Raw genomic sequence first — 22,271 nt, 5'->3', positions numbered from 1 at the left:
ATTAGGTATAGAGAAGGTAACATCAAAAAGCAGGGGGGGGAAGAAAATTCAGGATGAAAGCAGAGGGTAGGAAGACAGATGAGTTAAATAAAACATAGAGAGGTTTGAGGTGGGACAAGAGAAAGACCTGTGTGTGATAAATGGGAACAAGGGTGAGCAAACTATGTACTGGTAAAAGAGAGATATTTGAATTGCATTTCTTATCCAGAAGCAGAAATGGGGAAAGATACTGAGAATCTGAATAAAAGGTGTAGAGAGGTTTACACATAACATTAAGGATTGGAGAAAGTCATCCTGAAGAAGTTTGGAGGGGAAGTAGTGGTCATTAAGAGAGACTAGTAGGTAGATATGGGCCAATAATGAAGCTTTGTACTGTAGAAAATATCCTGCATAAGGCTAGGGGTTGGAATTAGCCCATGATTAGAGATAAAGAGGTAAGATAGTTACCAATAAAAAAAAACTGAGTGTTAGAGATGGCAGAGGATGATGTACAAGGCTGAGGGATGAGAAGGAGCACCTAATCTCTGTTGAGAGTAACATACTCAGAAGTTAGGCTGAAGTATTTGTAGTTGTTATAGTGAGCCATGCTTCATTTAACACCTGATTCAGCTGCATAGTGTTATGCACGTGATGATAACTGTAGGCAAATAAGTACATTTTGCTGTGATTTGATAAATTTTTCTCTTCACAGATGAATCATGACCACTGCCCACAATGTATAACACAAGACCTGAATAACAACACTCAGTTATGCCACTGGTTCATTTGGGGCCATAACTTATTCACATAAACTTTTAGATATAGATGCAAACTCATTTAATTCTGCACCTGGAGACAAAGTTTATGTGAATAAGTTATGGTCCATGTACATAGGTCACTTGCTCTAACAGCCTTAGCCTGGTATGTAACATTAATAGAACCTGTTGGAGGAACAGATTTGTCTCTCAGAAGTTACCACGCTTTTGGAACTGACTCCTGCTTCATGTCAAACATAGCACCTCATTGGCCCTGTTCAAATGTACTCTGGGCGACTGGATGGGTAACCATAAATTCACCCCAGGGGTTCCACCTATATCCCTCTTGGACAGGGTTGATAGATGCTGATCATGGAAATAAGGGTAAAACTTGGCTAGGCTTGTAAGAGCCTTAGGGTCCTTAGCCTAGTAACCTCCTATGATCTTATGATCCTATGATTAAAGCCAAAAACATTTTCCAAGAAATAAGCCAGAGTGGTTTATGTGCAGGATAGATTTTGGCCTCTCATGGTGAGTAGTTAACAGCACCGTTTTTTAGCTCTGTTTCATTTTAACATCTCTGACAGGATTTTTACTAAAAATTCAAATAGAACATTTCAAAACCTGATGGATTTATAGTTGAACATCTGCTGAAAGATTTACTTAAAAAAATAAGAAGTTTGAAACTCTTTTATTTCTCCAGTCAAGAATACCAGAAATAACTAATTGTCTCAGAATGAGCCACTCTAAGCCCAGTGTACAGGACAGTACAATGAAAAAAGATACACAGGCTATACTAAGTAACATCAATGAGTTGTCTGTAAAGATAAATAAATTAGAAAGCAAAATGGACATTTTTAAAGAGGAATGTAAAAAACAAGTCGAAGTGCTGAGTGAATCTCTTAAACTACAAACATCACAAATCTTGAGTATAGAAGAGGCGATGTCTGATTCTGATGGAAGATTACTTGAAAATGAGAATAACACCAAATTTCTTCTGAAACAAACAACTTATTCTGAGATAAAATATAGGACGTAGAGAACAAATCTAGAAGGAATAACTTCAGGATTTATGGGATTCCTGAAAAAGAAGAGGGAGACATTATGATTCAATTCCTTAATACCTGGCTGCCTAAAACTTTGAACCTGCCTGAAGCTTTTCCTTTGGCATCGAAAGCTCAAATAGATCACTTTCCAACTCATCTTTATAAAAAAATAAAAAAATAAATAAATAAATAGAAATAAAAAACGTTCACCAAGGTCAGTGATCATGAGATTTTTCTCAAGTCAAGATAAGGATGTAGTCTTAAAAGCTGCTTGAACTAATTATCTAGTTAAAATTAAATAAAATACTATAAGATTTGACAATGACTATTCAACATTAGTGATGTCAAAGAGAAAAATGTGTGCCAGTTGTTAAAAGCTTAACAAAAAGCAATATCAAATCACAAATCTTGTTTCCAGCAAAAATAAGCATTCACCTTCCAGAAGAAAAGAAGATTTTTTAACACTTTGGAATGGAGGCAATGAACTTTATACAGAAAATAAAATCCTAGGAAAACAACAGAAGAAGTGGATTGGAATCTATCAACTTCTTTGAAAACAAATGCAGCAAGAGATGGTTGGCTAATAAAAGACAAAAACAGTAAAAAGCTGAAGGGCAAATGAAAATGAATGTATGTCATGGTTATGAATTCTTATTAATTCAAAGAAGTACTTGAATACTTGTGAATAGGTACTGAATATTACTTTTCACAAGGTAAATCGCTGATTTCTTTCTTTCCCTACTTTAAATGGTTAATAGTTCCCTTTTTAAAATGTTAGAGTATGATTCTTTTAGCTATATATGAAATTAAAGTCATGTATTTTCATTTAGAGTTTAAAAGTTTAAACTATTCATTTTATTAAAAGTTAATCATTATTATGATGCAACTTATGTTACGTGGCACACTTTCTGATATCTTGGAATAGTTGAGTAATGTACTATTAAATATAGTAAAAGATGCAACAAATGACACTAAACAGGCATGTTAAGTTACACCCTGGGTTCTTAAAATGGTCCAGTAGTGTACTACTGATAATATACTTGACATGCAATAGCACCCAGGAAAGACATGCTATGTTATAAACATAGTATAAAAAATATAGCTTTTTACATATATACAAGTTATCATTAGAACAATATCAAATAATCAGAGTAACATTCACACTTTTACAAGTTAAACCTGGATCACACATAACAGTTATTCTTTTAATGCAAGCTTATATGCTTTGTCTCCTTTAAAAATGACAATCATCTTAATATTAAACATCTCATACAAAAAGTGCTTATTGAATCAAATGTTATTTCTTTAAATAATAGCTTTTAGTCATTAAAATACTTTGAATTTTTTTGTTGTTTTTTTTTTTTTTTTTTTTGGTGGCTTGGATGAGTTTCAGGGGTTGATGTGTAATGTAGAGGTGGCTTGGATTCACTTGCGAGTGTGTTTATGTGAGCTGTAATGACTTGACTGTTCATTTTCAAGCCTTTATCATGAAAACCTGCTTGAAACAACTTAGAGTCATGAAAACTTTTGTGATGCTGTGGGAGTTTTGAAAATTCTAAGAACTGTCCAGGTTGCTTCTTCCTGTCTAACGGTAAATAATCATAATATTTTGAATCATACACTAAGACGTCAAATAATACAAGTTAGATAATAAACAAAAGACAGTGAATTGCATTCTAAACTACTGTCAGTTATTACACAGTTCTGAATGCTTGCCGGTGATAGTATACTTGACATGCAACAGCACCCAGGAAAGATATGCTATATTATAGACAAAGTATAAAAATACAGTTTCTTACATATATAAAAGTTATTATTGGAATGTTATCAAATAATTAGACTAACATTTACACTTTTACAAGTTAAACCTGGATCACACATAACTGTCATTCTTTTAATGCAAGTTTATATGCTATGTCTCCTTTAAAAAAAGACAGCCTGCTTTATATTAAACATCTCATACAAAGAGTGCTTACTGAATCATTAAATGTTATTTCTTCAAATACAGTCGCTTCTTTGTAGTTAACATACTTTGAAATGGTGTTTGTTGTTTTTTAGTGGTTTGGAAGGGTTTGAGGGATTGATGTATAATGTAGAGGTGTCTTGAATTCACTTGTGAATGTTTTTGTGTGAATTGTAGCTGATAAAGCCCTTGTCATGAGGACCAGCTTGAAGCAGCTTCATTAAAGTCATGAGCACTTTTGTGATGCTCTGGGAGTTCTGAAAATTTTAGGAATGATCCAGGTTACTTCTTCCTTTTTAAAAGTAAATAATCATAATATTTTGAATCATATGCTAAGATGTCAATTAATCTTCTTCTTTCGGCTGCTCCCATTAGGGGTCACCACAGCGGATCACCTGTTCCATTTCTTCCTATCCTCTGCATCTTGCTCTGTCACACCAACCACCTGCATGTCCTCTCTCACCACATCCTTAAACATTATCTTAGGCCTTCCTCTTTTCCTGTTACCTGGCAGCTTCATCCTTAACATATTTTTCCCAATATACTCTGCATCCCACCTCAGCACATGTCCAAGCCTCTCTGGCTTTGTCTCCAAACCTTCCAACCTGGGCTGACCCTCTAATATACTTATTCCTAATCCTGTCCATCCTCATCACACCCAGTGCAAATCTTAACATCTTCAACTCTGCCACGTCAAGCTCTGACTCCTGCCTTTTTGTCAATGCCACTGTCTCCAACACATATAACATAGCTGGTCTCACTACCCTCTTGTAGACCTTCCCTTTCACTCTTACTGGTACTCGTCTGTCACAAATCACTCCTGACACTCTTCTCCACCCACTCCATCCTGCCTGTACTCTCTTCTTCACCTCTCTTCCACACTCACCATTACTCTGAACTGTTGATTCCAAGTACTTAAACTCATCCACCTTCGCCACCTCAACTCCCTGCATCCTCACCATTCCTCTATCCTCCCTCTCATTCACACACATATATTCTGTCTTAGTCCTGCTGACCTTCATTTCTCTTCTCTCTAGAGCATATCTCCACCTCTTCAGGGTCTCCTCCACCTGTTCCCTACTTTCACTACAGATCACAATGTCATCTGCAAACATCATAGTCCACGGGGACTCCTGTCTGATCTCGTCTGTCAACCTGTCTATCACCACTGCAAATAAGAAAGGGCTCAGAGCTGATCCTTGATGTAATCCCACCTCCACCTTAAACACATCTGTCACTCCCACCCTTGACCTCACCGCTGTCACACTAGCCTCGTAGATATCCTGTACCACTCTTACATACTTCTCTGACACTCTTGACTTCCTCATACAATACCACAACTCCTCTAATACAAGTTAAATATTATGAATGCTTGCAGTATACCAAAAGGATAGTTTATATACTAGCCTATAGAAAGATACTTCTAATAAAAAAATAGGATTGTGTTTCTCTTTTATTGTCTCTTTTTAGTGATAACAAAACTTAATATTTCAGAACAATTTATTATGGAAAGTTTGAATCTTAAAAGGGAACATTTTTCAGATGTTTGTTCAGGTACTAATATGTATAATATTTAAGGGAAGATAGGACTGATTCTAACAGTAGTACTAGATTAAAGAGTATCAAATATATAAGCATAAAAATAGATGTATATGATATTTTACACTAGGGTTATAGCTAAAATAAAAAAACCTAGGAATACAGTAACAGTACAAAACACAATACAAACAGAAATAGAAAGATCAGAGTAAGTAAAAAAAAAAAAAAAAAATATATATATATATATATATATATATATATATATATATATATATATATATGTGTGTGTGTGTTATATATATAGTTAAATAATATAAATATGTCTGCAATGGTGGGAAGTTGGTATAGTAGTTAAGGTGTTCACCTTATAAGCACAAGGTGCTGGGTTTGATTCTTACATGAGGTAATTGGCTAAGTTTGGAATAGCCCACAAGAGCAGTTAGCCAGGCATGACCTTATGATCCTATGAACAACTTTATACGTAGTAAATAAAATAGAAAAAAATATAAATCATTTGACCAATAAATTAATAAATATGAAAATAGCAACTGACTTCCTCCATATAGTAGACCAGGAGGTAATGTGAGGCACACGGAAATATGATTGTAGAGATATTCAGTTTGATCAACTTATAATAAAAAGATTCTGAACACCTGTTTAACTTTTCATATTCATGATAACTCACTAATGGACTTTTTTAGATGACGCATACTAAAAATATGAGACACATTAATATGAATCAGCAGCATGAGCTAAGCATTGTTAGTCTAATGGAGAGTTTGACAGGTAGTTTGTTCATTTTTTTCAACAAAATAGGAATATGTTATTCCATAGTAGAATGTTTTAGGGTATTATCATTATGCATTTTTTTATTTGTTTCAAAAGTTTTGTCTATGGCTAAATATTTCATATTGTTATATATAAAGTATATAATTATAATTATTCCTGTGTTTTTCTCTCTTATATAACTGATTTTAAATGCATATCTATTAATATTAATGGATTGAATAATCCAGTAACGAGTGGGAGTCTGTTCAAATACTTGAAATTACATAAAGCTCAAACACTATTTCTACAGGAAGCACATTTACTTAATAATGATGTAAATAAACTTTCATTAAAGAAATATTTGAATTTAACAGGTTCTGGCTTTTGAGTTAAAAGAAGAGGCACCCTCATTTTATGGAAGAACTCACCAGTAATGCCTAAAGTAATAGTCACCTATGTTGATAAAAATGGTATGTCAAGCATTGTTATAACGGAGTAAAACAGAAAACTATATACATTGGTGAAGTCTTACTGGATTCCAGGGGTTGAAGCTAAAGATACAAAAAATTACTTAGACACTATAGCCTATTACATGAAAGGTGAAGTCATAATGGCTGGTGATTTTAATTGTATTTTATTGGACAAAGATTCCACTGCAGATAGAAAGCTAAGAATCACATCTTCAGCCAAACACTTAACAAATTTTGTAAATCTAATGAATTTAAATGATATATATATATGAGCTAAGGAAAACAAAGTCACTTCAATTTACTCATTATTCATATAGATATAGAACACAAACAAGCCGCTATCTATAACTTTTTTTGTCTCAAACAATCTGTTATCACATATCAGAGAAGTTTTAATAGTTTCATGTCCATTATTGGACCATAATGCTATAATCTTTAATATTATTTGAAAAAAATGACAATTTAATACATCATAGGAGATTACCAGAGTTTGTGCCTTTCGGCTTTTCCCGGTAAGGGGTCACCACAGTGGAACTCCGGTCCGCTAATGATTGGCAGTTGATTTTTATGTACCAGCTTGCCAGGCCTGATGCACAACCTTCAACGAAGGTACGCCCATTCACACATGTCTCCACACAGAAGATGCTCTAGCTGAGAATCAAACCGATTACCAGAGTACATTATTAAAATAAAATGATTCAAGAATTGATATGTTAAAGAGATCAAGCATTTCCTAGAAATAAACATGAATGGTGAAGTATCTGACATCGTCCTGTGGGATTCATTAAAGGCTTATTTAAATGGAAGAGTTACAAGCTGGTATATTAGTTAAACAACAGAATGGGACCAAGAGCACTCCATTATTCCTTTTCAGGAAAAACATGTAAACAATCACCACTAAGCTATATTTCAGCTCTTTTAGTGCCAGTTTTTTTGTAAAACAAATATGTTGGAACATGTTAACAGTCATACAGGTGCTTTTTATGTCACCACTTATACCACAAGCATAGCTTTTTTTTTATTTATTTTATTTTTTTGTTTAAACATACACTGAGACGCTCTAGCTTTCCTGCTGTCTGTGCTCTTGGGACCATGCTCTATACAGTGCCACTCTCATATCTGGTTACATACAACTGCTTGCAAAACTTGTACATTCATATTTGCTGTCTCCACCACCAAAACAATAGTGCATTTTCAACTGTCAAGTTACTTTCTGATAATAACCTTCTTTGCATGTGTTCAGCATTTAGTCTCCATAAAATCACATCTTTCTTTATTTGCTCTGATCTTTCATAATTACACTCTTGGGCAATGTTTAATGCTCCTACATCATTAATATGGACTTCTGAAGTTTTCTAATATGCAGCTGAAATTTGTATCTGACTAGTGTTTCACAAGGTTTAGAATTAAAATGATTATGTAAAAGGTTTACCAGTTTCAGGTATGACTTCTTATTTTCTTTAGTAGACATTAGAAAACTTTTCATCAAGTTTTAGGTTTCAGTGCCATAAGTATGAAGGACTGGGTCTCAGTTGCTACGTTCCTGTCTAATGCCAATAACAATAAATATTTTTCAGCATCTTTCCATCTTTTCATAGCAATCTTCCAAGAACTGCAGTTTTTACATCAAATGTAGAAAAAGTACTCACTTTTGCTGTTTTCTTACTTTTTTTGTTTTTTGTTTTTTTTGATTGAATGCAAGTGCTGGATTCTAAAGCTGTTATATAATGAACATGAAGGCACAACACCTTAAATAATTAAAAAAAAAAAAAAAAAACAGGAAAACCAGACTTTGGCAGAAATAGTAGCAGTAGTAAATCCAGCGTTTGTGGATTAGTGGCTAAGAAGTGTCTTCCTGGTGCAACCTTACAGATTGGCTGGGTTAGCGAAACAGAGTTGTGTGGGACTATGTTATGAGTTCATGTTAATTTTTTAATATCCAAGATACTATAATTAAAAAAAACTTCTTGCAAGACCTCAATATTTCCCAAACAGTTTTCATGGATAGCAGTAACTTTTTCAGAAATTCAGAACTTTTTGAGAGTTTCCCATTCTGTGATGCTGTGCTGACCAGAGTCATTGATGTTCTAGTCTCAACAGGGGATGCTATTTCAAAATGGCTTCACTCTCTGGAGAGTAGGGTGGTGGATTAATGCACTTTGTTTTCATTTCAGGTTGTTAATACGAAGTGGAGGCAGCCAGCTTTCTCCTATTCTTTATGACTCCGACATTGATGATGTGCCAGAGAGGGGTATTCTAAGTGATTCCCAGTCTCTTTACATCCAACTTATATCTGAGAATTCAGGTGTCCCGCTCATTCTGTCTCTCAGATATGAAGGTAACCACTGTTTTAAATTGTTTAACTTCCAAATGCCTAAAAATAGCTAATGGCATCAAATGTTCTGAATGCTCTTAAGTAATTGCTATCGTGATGCATGAAGGAATCAAATTTAATAGAGTGTCAAGTAACACTGACAGCACAAAATGTTAATTATACAGTTCAGTGAGGCAGATTTATGTGAAATACTATTCCTCAAATAACATTTTCCAACAGCATGATGCATCAAAATCACTTTGGTGGAGAAATATACACAGAAGCAATTTCTCTCAGTATACACTACATTAAATATATAATATGGTGATGCAACACTTTACTGCTGGACAATCTATATTTGTAAACAACTAGTTTTCAAAAATCAACGCAGAAAAGTAAGGCTTTGCTTAGGTATGGGCTGTAACATGATCACCATTATATGCTGGTGAGAGTAGAGGTTTTCCAATAGAAGTGATACAATGTTCCTCACCAGTGCCAGCTCCGTGGCACAACAGGGTAAAAGTATAACTGCCATGATGGGGTGGGGGTAAATATATATATATGTATATATTACCTCCAGGTGAAAGTGAGTAGATAATGATCCAGGTAGCAGATGCAGAACTCCATAGGTTGTGCAGAGACACTTGAAAACTCATGTGTGATATTGCATAATGGCCAGCATTGCATATATTCCATGTTGAAGTACATATATGATTTACAACGTGCACGCTGACCAATCAGCGTGCACGTTTTTTGAATATTAATGGGGGGGTCGTTGTATAATGCTCATTATTATGTGTAAGTTTTATATCTGTAGCTGTTTGACTGCATTACTTTTAGGTTTCATTAAGGGTAAAGCATTCCGTTTTCTGACATTATGATGCTGCATTTAGATGCGACTTTGTTGTTATACTCCTTTGTTTTCAAGATGAAGAATATGTAACAATGTTTGTTATGCTGGCAAACTGGTATATTATTTAGGCTGTTACTTTCTATAGGTAGACTCCAATAACTAATCCAATCACCAGAAATAGCTTTTTGTAGTCTGATGTGTGTATGAACCGTAAACATATTATATTCTATGATATGAGAGTTTGCAAGGTGCAGGCTGATATAAATGGTTGTAGATGCTAAAGCCGCAAAAGTGGTTTAAATAGTAACCAGACGAAATTTAGTTTCTTTGCAAAACTGATGAGTTAGTCTGAAATATTGTTGATTGTGAATGTGCATCTACCATTCAACACAGATTCCTCCGAGGATGAAATTTAGATATTTTTGGTAGAAATGACTATTGCTTATTTTTTTAATCCATTCAGTCTTAATTTTAAGTTAATAATGCATTTGCTGTCTATGTTCACCATGCAGCTTTTGAGAATGACCGCTGCTATGAACCATTCCTGGCACATGGGAACTTCACCACTTCGGACCTTCTGTACCGTGTAGGTACACTGGTAGAATTTGCCTGCAGCTCTGGTTATGTCTTGGAGCAGGGTCCAACTGTGATAGAATGCATCAACCCAGAAAACCCACACTGGAATGAGAGTGAGCCAGTCTGTAAAGGTATGATGAACAGAAAGAAAACTCTGCAAATTAACCTGTATCATCCGCACCCCACTACTCTATAACTACTGTAACTGTCTTTCACACAGCAGTGAGGATGAGTGAAAACATCTTTTAGTCATGGACCTGGGACAGAGTGACCCAATTAAGACCTGAAGTAAAACTGAAGATATTCATGCCTGATAGATTATATTTAAATTATAATCATGTCTTTGAAGGATTGTACTATCAGTTATGTGGGCTGAATTTCTGATTTAAGATGTAAAAGAAAAAGTAGAAGACAAGGGCATGATCTTTGAACAAACTTTTGAATGATCTCATATGTCTAAAAGGCAATTATGTACTATTATATACACCAGTAATCACAGATGAAAAATAACATTTTAACATTTTTATATACATCTTGAAAGAACTGCACAGAAGGCAGTTAAGGCAGATGTTCGCACATGCAATGTGTTGACTGTGAGGCAATGCTAGATCAAAGTTTTACGTGAGAAAAGAATTACATGCTGCAGTACAATACGAACCCAGATGTTTAGGGCGTTATCCTGAAGGTCTGGGCTTAGTCCCCAGTAGAGAATACAGTTTTTTTGCATCAAACATTCTTAGAAATAATTTCCGCCCAGTGGCATAAAAGCAGGGTGTCCATCTGTGCCATAAGTGGCCCAGGTTCTAGAATGCGCCCAGGATGCCAGAACAATTTGTTGAGAGTGATAGGATGAAGCAGGTAACAGCTTTGTCATCTATCTATGGTGGGAGGACGTGGACTGTATCACTATTTTTACAAACCCTATAGTAGGCAAAGAGGGGCTTGCAAAATGCAGCAATGAAATATATATAGTGGGAGCATGACAGACATTCATTGCACAGCATGTGGTAGCATGTGCCACATCCACCTGAGATCACTGCATGTCGCATCTCTTTCTTTGGGAATCTGATTGGCTTCTGCTTAGTGGATTGCCCTTTCTACATCTGCTTTACCTGCTCACAGATACTCCTCCCCCCACACTTCTTAGCATTAAGTAGCAGAGGGGCCGTGTCCTGTGAAAAATTGCAAGGACTGCCTGAAAAATGAAAAGCAGGATTTATGGAAAGGGGCTTTTGAATTCAGTTAAGCGGTAGGTTAGGAAAGGTTAGAAGGCCATAGAATTACAGCAATTAAGAGGGAGAAGGTAGATATGGAATTGCTATGAATAAAAATGTTGGTCTTGAACTGCTAATGTATTGGGGGTCTAGCTGGCTAAGTGAGTTTTCAGTCTCCAAAGAGTTAAGTTTTTTTATTTTTTTTATTTGACGAAAATTTGTTATTACAAATTTTACAAATGCTACTTTCGTTTTGTATATTAAAATGCATTTTGGTTATTTAAATGAATATTTTTGTTTTCATACTTTGTTACGTATAAATCGTAGTAATATATCTGGTATGGCTTAGTGGTAAATCCCTTTGTGTATGGTATGCATGGTCCTGGGTTTGAGCCTTGCAGAGGCTGTTGACCCCAGGTATCACTTCTGTGTCACTGTTAGACAGAGGCACAGTATACTAACCTCGAAAAAGGGCATAGCAAAATTCATTTAAAATGGGTGGCGAAAGCCAAACACACTCTGGCTAGGCTTATAAATGCCCTAGGGCAGATAACCTAGTATGAACATATGTGTTACATTAGCTTCAATGCAGTGACAACAAACCTTAATAAAATATTTCTAACTCCAACAGTTCCAGTATTATTTTAATTTTTGTATCAATAATGCATGATATGTAATTATTGTCGGTGCTCTGTTACATTAAGAGCAGTTTCATAAATGACAGAATATCAGCTATGCACAATGAAAAAAAATTAAGCGAAAGTAAACCAATTATAAAAGGAAAACACACAGCTTCTTTTTGCAATCATTAATACAAAAAAAGCCACACATTTTACACCAGAGGCTTTGCACCCCCCAGTGTGGGTCTCTGCCCACATAGCCCCTAATTTATATATACTAACTCCATGATCATGCAACTGTGACCTGAAGGGAGATACCATACAAGAAGCTAAAGTCATTTTTATGCAATTGGTTAGATCCTGCAGTAAATAACATGTCCATTCAGTAGCCTGTGAGAGTGAAAACAGCTGTCAAGTTGTGCAATTGACAGTGCCAGAAATCCATAAAACCCATAAACTATATATGTGCGTGTGTATGTAGCTATATATAGGGTCTATGTTAAATGTTTGAACATCCAAAATGTCGAACATTACATGGTCGAGACCAAATGTTCGACATTTGGAAGTTCGAACATCAAATAAAAAAACTAAAAAGAGAAAAAAACACTTTAACAGTGTAGGCAGGGGGGAAAGCCCCCCAGCACCCCCCACATGGGGGGCAGCACCCCCAAACCCCCTACTTATATATACCAACTCCGAGACCGCACTTCAGTGCAGAAAAGGGAAATTCTTCCTATCTGCACTGTATGGTGCCATTGAAAGTCAATCTTCGAACACTTAAAATTTCGAACGTTTGGTCTCAACCATGTAACGTTCAAAATTTTGAGCGTTCGAAGATTTGTCAGGTACCATATATATATATATATATATATATATATAAAAGTGTATGTGTAAGAGGGTAGGATGCAAGCTGAGTGAGTTACCTTTGAGTGACAGCTCACTGACAATATCAGAGGTATAGCTAGTATGAGATGAAAGAGTCAGGTGCAAGATGTTAGAGGGCACAATCAGCAGATGCCAATGGTGTGGTACCACACATGAAGCACTTTAAGAGTGACTGCAAGTACAATATCAACATTCAGAAATGAATGCCGATTCTGTATTAACTAATGGTCATGATGGTCACGTCTGAAGTGGTGAACTGCTTCATGTGCGGTATTTGAAAAAAAAAATGTAACCGTAGACCATTTCTGAAGTTTTGGAACACATGCACTTTGAAAAGAAAATCTGTGTTCTGATTTGCTGATAGCACACAACTCTGCATAACTGACTTGTCCAAACTTCCAATCAAAAGGGAAACTATATTGGGAAATCAACCCAAAGCGATTTTCATTTAATTCATACCTTTCCACCTTCTTCTGGCTTTTTCCCAGTTAGGGGTTGCCACAGTGGATCACCTGTCTGGTCATGATTGGTAGTGGAGTTTTATGCTGTTGAGTTGTCAGCCCAGCACTCAACCTTCCACAGAAGGCACACACATGCATGCACTCACACCTAGGGCCAATTTAGTGTCTCCAATCCACCTACAGCATGTCTTTGGGATGAAACTGGAGCACCCGGAGAAAATCCATGCAACCACTGGGAGGATATGCAGACTCTGCACAGAATGCACCCCAGCCGAGGATTGAACCAGAGAACTTCTTGCTGTGAAGTGACAATGCTAACCACTGCACCACCGCAGCCGCCCACAACTCATACCTTTCACCGCTGTGACATATTCATAATACTATGTTTTTTTGCCCTCATATTTAGCCTTGCTGCTCTAGGTTCAGTTAATTTTTTTTCTAGATTTAGACCTGTTTAAAGATAACAAAATAAAAAGCATGGACCAGTACTTGGTCAGGTAAAAGTCAAGCCTTAAACCGGCCAAGTTTAGAACTGACCTTTCTCTTTTATTGTTCACATCTTTGATGTTCTTCCTGAACCTTGCAGTAGGTGATAATAGAATTCTGGGCACCTGGAGAAGCAATATTTAAGAACCTGGTTTGGGAAGAAGACTGTTAGCTGAGAATAACTGATCACTGGTTCTGAAGGCAGCAGCCGTGGAGGTGCAGTTGGGTTAGCTTGTGCAAAGTCCAGATCTAGTGGCGTTGGGCATGGGTAATGAGCTAGAGGGCATGGCAGTGCTAGGGACATCAATGAACTGCAGGAAACAGCTTGATATAATTTGCTTTTCAAAGTATAATTATTGAGGGGTGTTAGATTAGGGAACTGCACAGGGAGCCAGAACCAGATAATCTAGCTACAGTTCAGCCAAATGCAATTCATTTTCAGTGGGGGAAGTGTTAGCCAGTGGACCTTTCAAAACATTGGTGTTCACTGCAAGAGGTTTCTAATGTTTGTAAAGGAACATGATGAATGTTTAAGGTGTGCCTTGGTAAAATACAATTTAGTGAATGTGTGTCTCTTAATCATTTAACCACTGTATACAGAAACAAATAGGCTTGAAGTGCTGAGAATTCAAAATTGATTATGTTTTTAGCTGTGAGGTATAAGGAGAATTTGGGGGAATCATCCTGACTTTGGAGAATGTTCTTCAGTGACTAAGCAATTCAGGAACTGTATTAATTGAATACTGCATTGACAGACTGTGTATCAGTATTCTGTAGAGGATTGCTACAGATCAGGCTGGCAGTTGGTGCAGATGGTTAAGACTGTGTGGTGTAGTTAGGTTTTATCCCCTTACCCCACATTTGCCTACTCTGTGTGATACTGAGCAAGTCACTTAACCAAACAATTGTTGGTGGCAACTGGAAATTTGGGCTAAGCTCCTCAATGGTCCATTGGACTGCAAACCTAGTAACTACCTATGAACCCCAGTTTGAAATGTAAAGTTTACCAGCTGAAAGGTCAACACTTCCTACTGTCATCATTGCTCTGAATATTCTCATCTACAAAATGCTGTATCGTTCAGTGATTGTGATTAATAATGCCTTGCACAATGCTGCCTGCAGGAACAAAAGTGAAGTTATGCAAACAGAGAATCAAGAACAGTACCAATTTTTTGTTTTATTGCATGTTCTTTTTTGTTAGGGTATGTGAACAGGAAGATACTACAGTGGTGATAACTATGGGATAAGAGTGACATGGGTTCTGGGATAAGAGTGACACGGGTTCCATTCAGCATGTTAAGGGTAAAATTGTATTTAATAAAAGTGAGACTCCACAGTTTTGCAATGTAAGTCAAGTATCTTATGCTATCTGTGTGTTGATTGCAAAGGAGTTAGATCAGCTGGAAGCAGATGAGGTACTTCTAGAGTAGGCTGAAGTCCATGGGCGGCTCAAGTAATTCCTGTATAAATGAAGGGTGGCAAAGAAAGGCTTTATGTGGACTTTATAAAATTACAATTAACCTGGTACTGCAAGCCAAATATTATACTTTACCAAGAACTTTGTCAGGTAGACAACACTTTACAAAGGAGGAATTAGCTAATACCTGCCTCTTAATGGTGACAGGAGAAGATTCAAAAGTTTTCCTGGCAATCAGTACAGTCAAGGGCCCCTGCCCTTGTGTTTGGACTAATGCAGTAATCTGTGGTACTGATGAATGTAATGTGTGGCACTGTAATGCAATAATCTGTGGTACTGATGAATGTATTTCTATATGTATTCAATATGTAAAATTTCTATTTTCTCTTGGTGCTTTTCTCCACGGGCCTCCGCTGAAAATGGGCATTTGTAGCCCAGTCGGACAAACCCGGTCAAAAAATATAAAATAATAATAATAACTTCAACCTCAGCTATTGCTCAATAGGCAATGGATCTGGTCCTTCATGGGGGTGTCTGGAGTGCAATGATATCTTGAGGACAGTATCATCCCAGCTACAAATGTGGAGCACTTAGAATACCCCAGAACAGTTCCCAAAAGATTGGAGGGGTTATGGGATAAGAGCTAGGTGGAAAACATGGGAGATCTTGGGGGTCAGTGTCATGTATTGTGTGCACATTATTGATGCCCAAGAATTGCATAAGTGGCAGAACAAAATTCAGGCTGTGCTAAAGTGTCCACAAAGACAAGATGTGTCACAGCTAGGATCTTTCTTGGGATTCGTAAACTGTTAAGGTTTTGCCAAACCCATGAACTGTGTGTATCCCATAAATAAGCTATACAGGCTGGTAGACCATGGGAATAGAAACAATAATATAAACATTTGTTTCATTAGGCAGAGTAGTTGGTCACTTGATACTATCCTGATGCACAGTAACACGTCCCTTCTGGTGACGCTGTCCTATGACGCCTCTTTATATAGAATGATAGCAGTGGTGCTGCATGATATAGAGGGTGAAGTGAGGGACCTATGGAATTTGCTTCATAATTATTTCAGCAGCTGAGAAAAATTATGAACAAACTGATAGGGACCTAGCAAGTCTTGGGCAGATTGTCACGAGGTTTAACCAGTATTTAATATATGCTTGCTACAGACCAGCAATCCCTGGTTTTAAATCACAAAAAGGCATTCCTGTAACAGTTGCCACCTAGCTGCATTGATTTTGTACAGATATCAGTATGAAATTGAGTATAAATGTACTTCATATCATGCAAGTGCCAAAGATGTGTCAAACCATTGGAGAATGTAAGAGATAAACATGAGGAGGATGGAGCACTGGTTATGTTCTCTTAAAAGCCATTTGAGAGTCTGCTATTTACATAAAATATGGTCAAAACAGAAGCTATTGTGGTAACAACAGAAGCCATCATGGCAAATAATAGAGTCAGAAACCAGCTTTTGGGGTTTAGTAGAAGTTTATATATGAGGTAAATGAAAAATAAAAGGCATTTGCTTCTTTCTTTTGCAATATAAAATTAATGTATAATAACAACATTAGCCACCCTTCCTTAGCAAATACAATTAACACTTTAAGACTGTTTTCCTTGTAGTCAGATGCTGTTTTATCCTTTTCAAAGAGGGTTTGGTAATATAGATGGCTAGTAGTGAATAATTTACACAGGAAATCGAGCCCGAAATACTCACTCAGTTTTACTCTCCAATAAAACTCTTTCTGTAGGTGCCACAGAGCTCAGACTGACCTAGGAGAATCAGTTCATATAATCTTTTTATTTTAGCAGAATTTGTTGCTGACAGGGCACTCAAAATCTTGCTGCAGACAGTACTTACAGAGAGTACATATGCAGAGTAGTTTTCTTTACACTTCTACATGAGCAGGGACAAACTCCAGTAATTATTGCACATTCACATAAACAGGGACACATCCCACTGGCTTCTCTTCCAGGGGGCAATCAGCTTCTTCCCAGATTTGAACACCGTTTTAATTATTTTTCTTCTGGTATGCATTTTACTCTTTCTAGAGTCCATCCTGGGACCCTCTCAGACACAAAACTGTTGGATATGCCTATTATCGGGGCAAAGATATTTAAAAAGGCCTGCTTGCTGACCTTCATTAATTCTAAACTACTTTCCTTTTTCTGAGTTAGTATTCTTAAAGGGACCAGCCACCACTATGTTGCATCAGACATGGCAAAATTCTATGACAGCTTTACATTGCAACATAGAATCGCTGGACAGCCAAACGCAAATCACTGTTGGTTGATTATTATCCAAGCCAGGTTAAACTAATCCTAAATAGTGGTTGTGTGATGTGGAGGTTAAGGGCTATTATACACTCTACATTAGAACATCATAAGGGTCATCTTGGTGTACTGAAAGGTAAGGCAACATCTAAACATTGTGTGTTGAGGCAATGGATTGATCAAGAGATGGAACAGTTGGCAGTGAAATTTATTTGCTGCCATTTGGTTCAAAATGTTCAAGAACATGGCCACTTTATCTGTAAGAATTGCCTACATCTCCCTGGAAGTGGATCAATGTTGATTTGGTCAGACCATTTAGGAGGACAACCTTTTGCATATTGTAAATGATGAGAGGTCTTTTCCATGAGTTCTACTAATTCTGGTCATGCCATTAATGTACTAAGAAGCCTTTTGCAGAACTAGAGTGCCACAGTAAATAGTAAACAACAGTGGTAGACTGTTGATGACAGCTGGCCTCCAGATATTCCTTCATAAAAATGGCATTCAGCATGTTATATATATGCCTGGGCATCCAACAATTAATGGACTTGCTGAGAGGTCTGTGCAAAGCCTGAAACAAACACATTGAGCCATGACAACTGACAAGCTTACCTTCCAGCAAAAACTGGCTGATTTCTTGATCAATTTCTGAAAAGCACTTTGTCTTGCAAGTGCCATACCCTAGCCATATTGCTTATGGGGTGTCCTCTTTACTCAAGATTGGACTTATTGTCAAACCTCAACAGACTGTTGAAAATTGACAAATCAGGCAAAAAACAAAGGAAAATATAGTCAAGGATTAGCTGGGATCCACGTAACAGTAAAAGTTGTAGGCTCCCAATTCGAGTCACAAAATGCTGCAATTCAGTCTCCACATTATGAGACTCACCAATGCAGGTCTCGATTTTCCAAATGATTACCTTGCCAGCATCATATGAATCAGTTGAGAGTGTCTGAACTGAGTGCCACAGTAAATAATAAACAACAGTGGTAGAGAGTTGATGTCAGCTGGTCTCCAGATATTCCTTCATAAAATTGGCATTCAGCATATTATATCTATGCCTGGGCATCCAACAAGTAATGGACTTGCTGAGAGGTCTGTGCAAAGCCTGAAACAAACACATTGAGCCATGACAACTGAAAAGCTTACCTTCCAGCAAAAACTGGCTGATTTCTTGATCAATTTCTGAAATGCACTTTGTCTTGCAAGTGCCATACCCCAGCCATATTCCTTATGGAGTGTCCTCTTTGCTCAAGATTGTGCTTATTGTCAAACCTCAACAGACTGTTGAAAATTGACAAATCAGGCAAAGACCAAAGGAAAATATAGTCAAGGATTAGCTGGGATCCACGTAACAGTAAAAGTTGTAGGCTCCCAATTAGAGTCACAAAATGCTGCAATTCAGTCTCCACATTATGAGACTCGCCAATGCTGGTCTTGATTTTCCAAATGATTACCTTGCCAGCATCATATGAATAAGTTGAGAGTGTCTGGACTGAGTAAAGCTGTGGAGCAACCCACACTGCTTTCTGTTACCAGTCCTGTTCTTCAGCCCTTACTATTGGGAGCTGATGTGCAGAATTCATGTGCGCCATCTCCTACAGCTTCTACAGAGCCCACTACAATGGCAGCAAACCAACCGAAGACATCCTGAAAGGAAAAACATTACCCAACATGCATGCATAAGCCACTGCAAAGACAACCTGAGACTTCTTCTTCTTTCGGCTTTTTCCTGGTTAGGGGTCACCACAGCGGATCACCTGCCCGCTCATGATTGGCAGTGGAGTTTTATGGTGTCGAGTTGCCAGCTCAGTGCCCAACCTTCCACAGAAGGCACACACATGCACACACTCACACCTAGGGCCAATTTAGAGTGTCCAATCCACCTACAGCATGTCTTTGGGATGTGGGAGGAAACCGGAGCACCCGGAGAAAACCCACGCGACCACAGGGTGGACATGCAGACTTCACACAGAAGGCACCCCAGCCGAGGATCAAACCAGAGAACCTCTTGCTGTGAGACAGCAACGCTAACTGCTGCACCACCGTGGCCACCCCAAAGACTACTTGAGACTACTTAGTAGTAATTTTTTTTCTTGCTTTAGAGGAGGCATCTAACAGTATGCAACAATAATAATATGAAAAAAGTCTTGCACAGTGCTTCAGAAGAGGTGCCTGTGTGAGCGCAAGTGTGGGTGTATGTTTGTATGTGGTTATATGTATGTATTGTGTGCATGCATAGGTGTTTGCATATGTCTGTATATGTGTTTTGTAAATTTGTTAGTGTGGTTGTATATATGTACGTGTGTGTGTGTGTGTGTGTATGTGTGGTATATCCATTTGTGATTGTGGTTGTATATATAAATGCATGTGTGTGTGTGTGTGTGTGTGTGTGTATGTGTGGTTATATGTATGCATTGTGTGTTTGCATGTATCTCTGTGTGTGAGTGCATCTGTGCGTGTACGTGTGCGCATGCGTGTGTGTCGTGTGTGTGTGTGTGTGCGTGTGTGTGTGTGTGTGTGTGTGTGTGTGTGTGTGTGTGTGTGTGTGTGTGTGTGTGTTTGTGTGAGTGTGTATGTGTGGTATATCTGTTTGTGAGCGTGGTTATATATATGTATGCATTCATGTGTGTATGTGTATGTGTCTGAGTGCATCAGTGTGTGTGTGTGTGTGTGTGTGTGTGTGTGTGTGTGTGTGTGTGTGTGTGTGTGTGTGTGTGTGTGTGTCTTATGTGTGGGATATGTCTATACATGTGTATGTGTTACATGTGTTGGCAAGTGCTACTTGCATGGCTCACTGGACAAAAACCCACAAAATCTATCCATCGCTTTCAGATATGGACATTTCCCAGGCTGTCATGGTAAATCTATTCAAAATGTAAATACACAGAATAAGTCAAAACACTGAGTCAATAAATCCATCAAAACTGATTTCCACTGCACTTCAGATGACAAGCATTCTGCAGGTTGGGTTTGCACTGAACTGTCAAGTCTCTTTTGTGAACAATGTAAAGGCAGATGTCAGACTGCTACTTGCATATATGCACACTCTACATACAATTGCACAGCCTCTGTCAAGTGGAGTGCACTACTTTAAAAACAGAATAGAAATTGTGAGTCATGGCACGATGAATGTGGTAATGTAGAAAACAATTCCCATGTTTCTGAATGATTGAAAACCTGTCCATTCTTAAAATGTTCTCTGAACAAGAAAAAAAAATAAGCTACACATTACAAGGAGCTATTCCCTACACACACACACACACACACACACACACACACACACACACACACACACACACACACACGCACGCACACACACACACACGCACAAACTTCCCTCACCGACACTAGGACTAATTAATTGGATGTCATGTTTCTCTGCCTTTCAGTTGTACAAAGGTGTATACAGTTTAGGTGTTCTGTACATTTAGTGTGGAATAGTTATTATAAAAGAGCTTGGTGTTCTGTGTTTCAGTTATTCAAAACTAATCCGTGTTTAGTGTGATACCAGGAAACAAGTTAATTATTCTTTATAACATGCCAGCTTCATTGACATAGAAAGATAAAGCCCTGACTATGACCCAGGTGACTCAAGTTCAGTTAGATGCTTAGGCACCTGCTGCAGCTGGTAGGGGAAAGCGAGGAATGATGTGATATTGCTGGATCACCTCTCCTCACAGGCAGTGTGGAGCTGCATGCATGGGATGCAGGGTCCCCATCAGAATCTCTGGCAAAAATCACACAAGATTGCTGGCTGCTGTTGAGCAGGGCAATCTTGATGGGTTATGCCACTTGTAGTGGTAAGTGACATGCAATTGCTGATAATCATTGCACACCAAAAACCGCAGCACGTTACTGGGCATGTGCACTAGGATTTATTGTTAAATAAAATAAGAAAACCTCTGATGACTGCCTAAATAATGGCTGCTTTGGTTGGCTCTCACCCTCACTGAAGGGAGAATGAATGAGCCAGTTGGTCAAGGAGGGTGGATGATGGTCAGAAAGGGAAGACCATTCACAAAAAAATACTCTTTATGACAGTAAGGCTGGATCTCTAAACCTCAATAGACTTGTGTACTATTTTGTTTAGCAGTATTAATTTCCAAAAAAGCCAAGAAAAAGACTCTGAGCATAGAATGATGTGAATTCTGGCTTAAACTGCAGTACAGGCATTTGAGGCTTCAATCAGAAAGTTTTCACAAACTATAAAGCAGAAAGAAACAATTCTATTTTTTCATTTAATTATACAATAGATACTAGTTAAAGTGTGATAAGTATAACATCAGAGACTCGGATTCTGGAGTAAGTAACTTGAATGTACAGCTGGGAAGGAGCATAGATCATTCCAAAGAGCACACTGCTGTTCGTGTATAAGAAGGTTCCTAAACTGTTCCTACATGTTATGTGACTCTGTACCTCTGTGCAAGTCACTTAATCAGACAGCTCTCCCTTGGGCATCTCTGGTAAAAAGACAGCTATGCGTAGTGGAGTGGCCTGTCTGGCAAAGTCATTAAATTCATTTCTTGGTTTTACAGATTGCCTAAGAAAGTGTAGCATGCCTTAGTACCTGCACTGTACTGCTGGATGCTAAGGATCACTGAGATGTCATTATGCTTTGAAATACATAGAAAATAGAGTGA

General features: G+C 37.7%; 1 protein-coding gene across 1 annotated transcript in view; it reads left to right on the top strand.

Moving 5' to 3' along the window:
* Window positions 1-22,271, top strand: part of SEZ6L2 (seizure related 6 homolog like 2) — a 616,191-nt gene that overhangs the window by 441,245 nt on the left and 152,675 nt on the right. The window contains exons 8-9 of the mRNA XM_044086316.1: window positions 8,695-8,858; window positions 10,200-10,394. Of these exons, the coding sequence (XP_043942251.1) occupies window positions 8,695-8,858; window positions 10,200-10,394 (359 nt within the window). The remainder of the gene's footprint in view (window positions 1-8,694; window positions 8,859-10,199; window positions 10,395-22,271) is intronic.

Source organism: Protopterus annectens, chromosome 10.part0 (assembly GCF_019279795.1).
Source record: "Protopterus annectens isolate FY-2018-M chromosome 10.part0, PAN1.0, whole genome shotgun sequence".
Classification (NCBI taxonomy): domain Eukaryota; kingdom Metazoa; phylum Chordata; order Ceratodontiformes; family Protopteridae; genus Protopterus; species Protopterus annectens.
The sequence above is the reverse complement of the archived record's forward strand: the minus strand, read 5'-3'. Positions and strand labels throughout refer to the sequence as shown.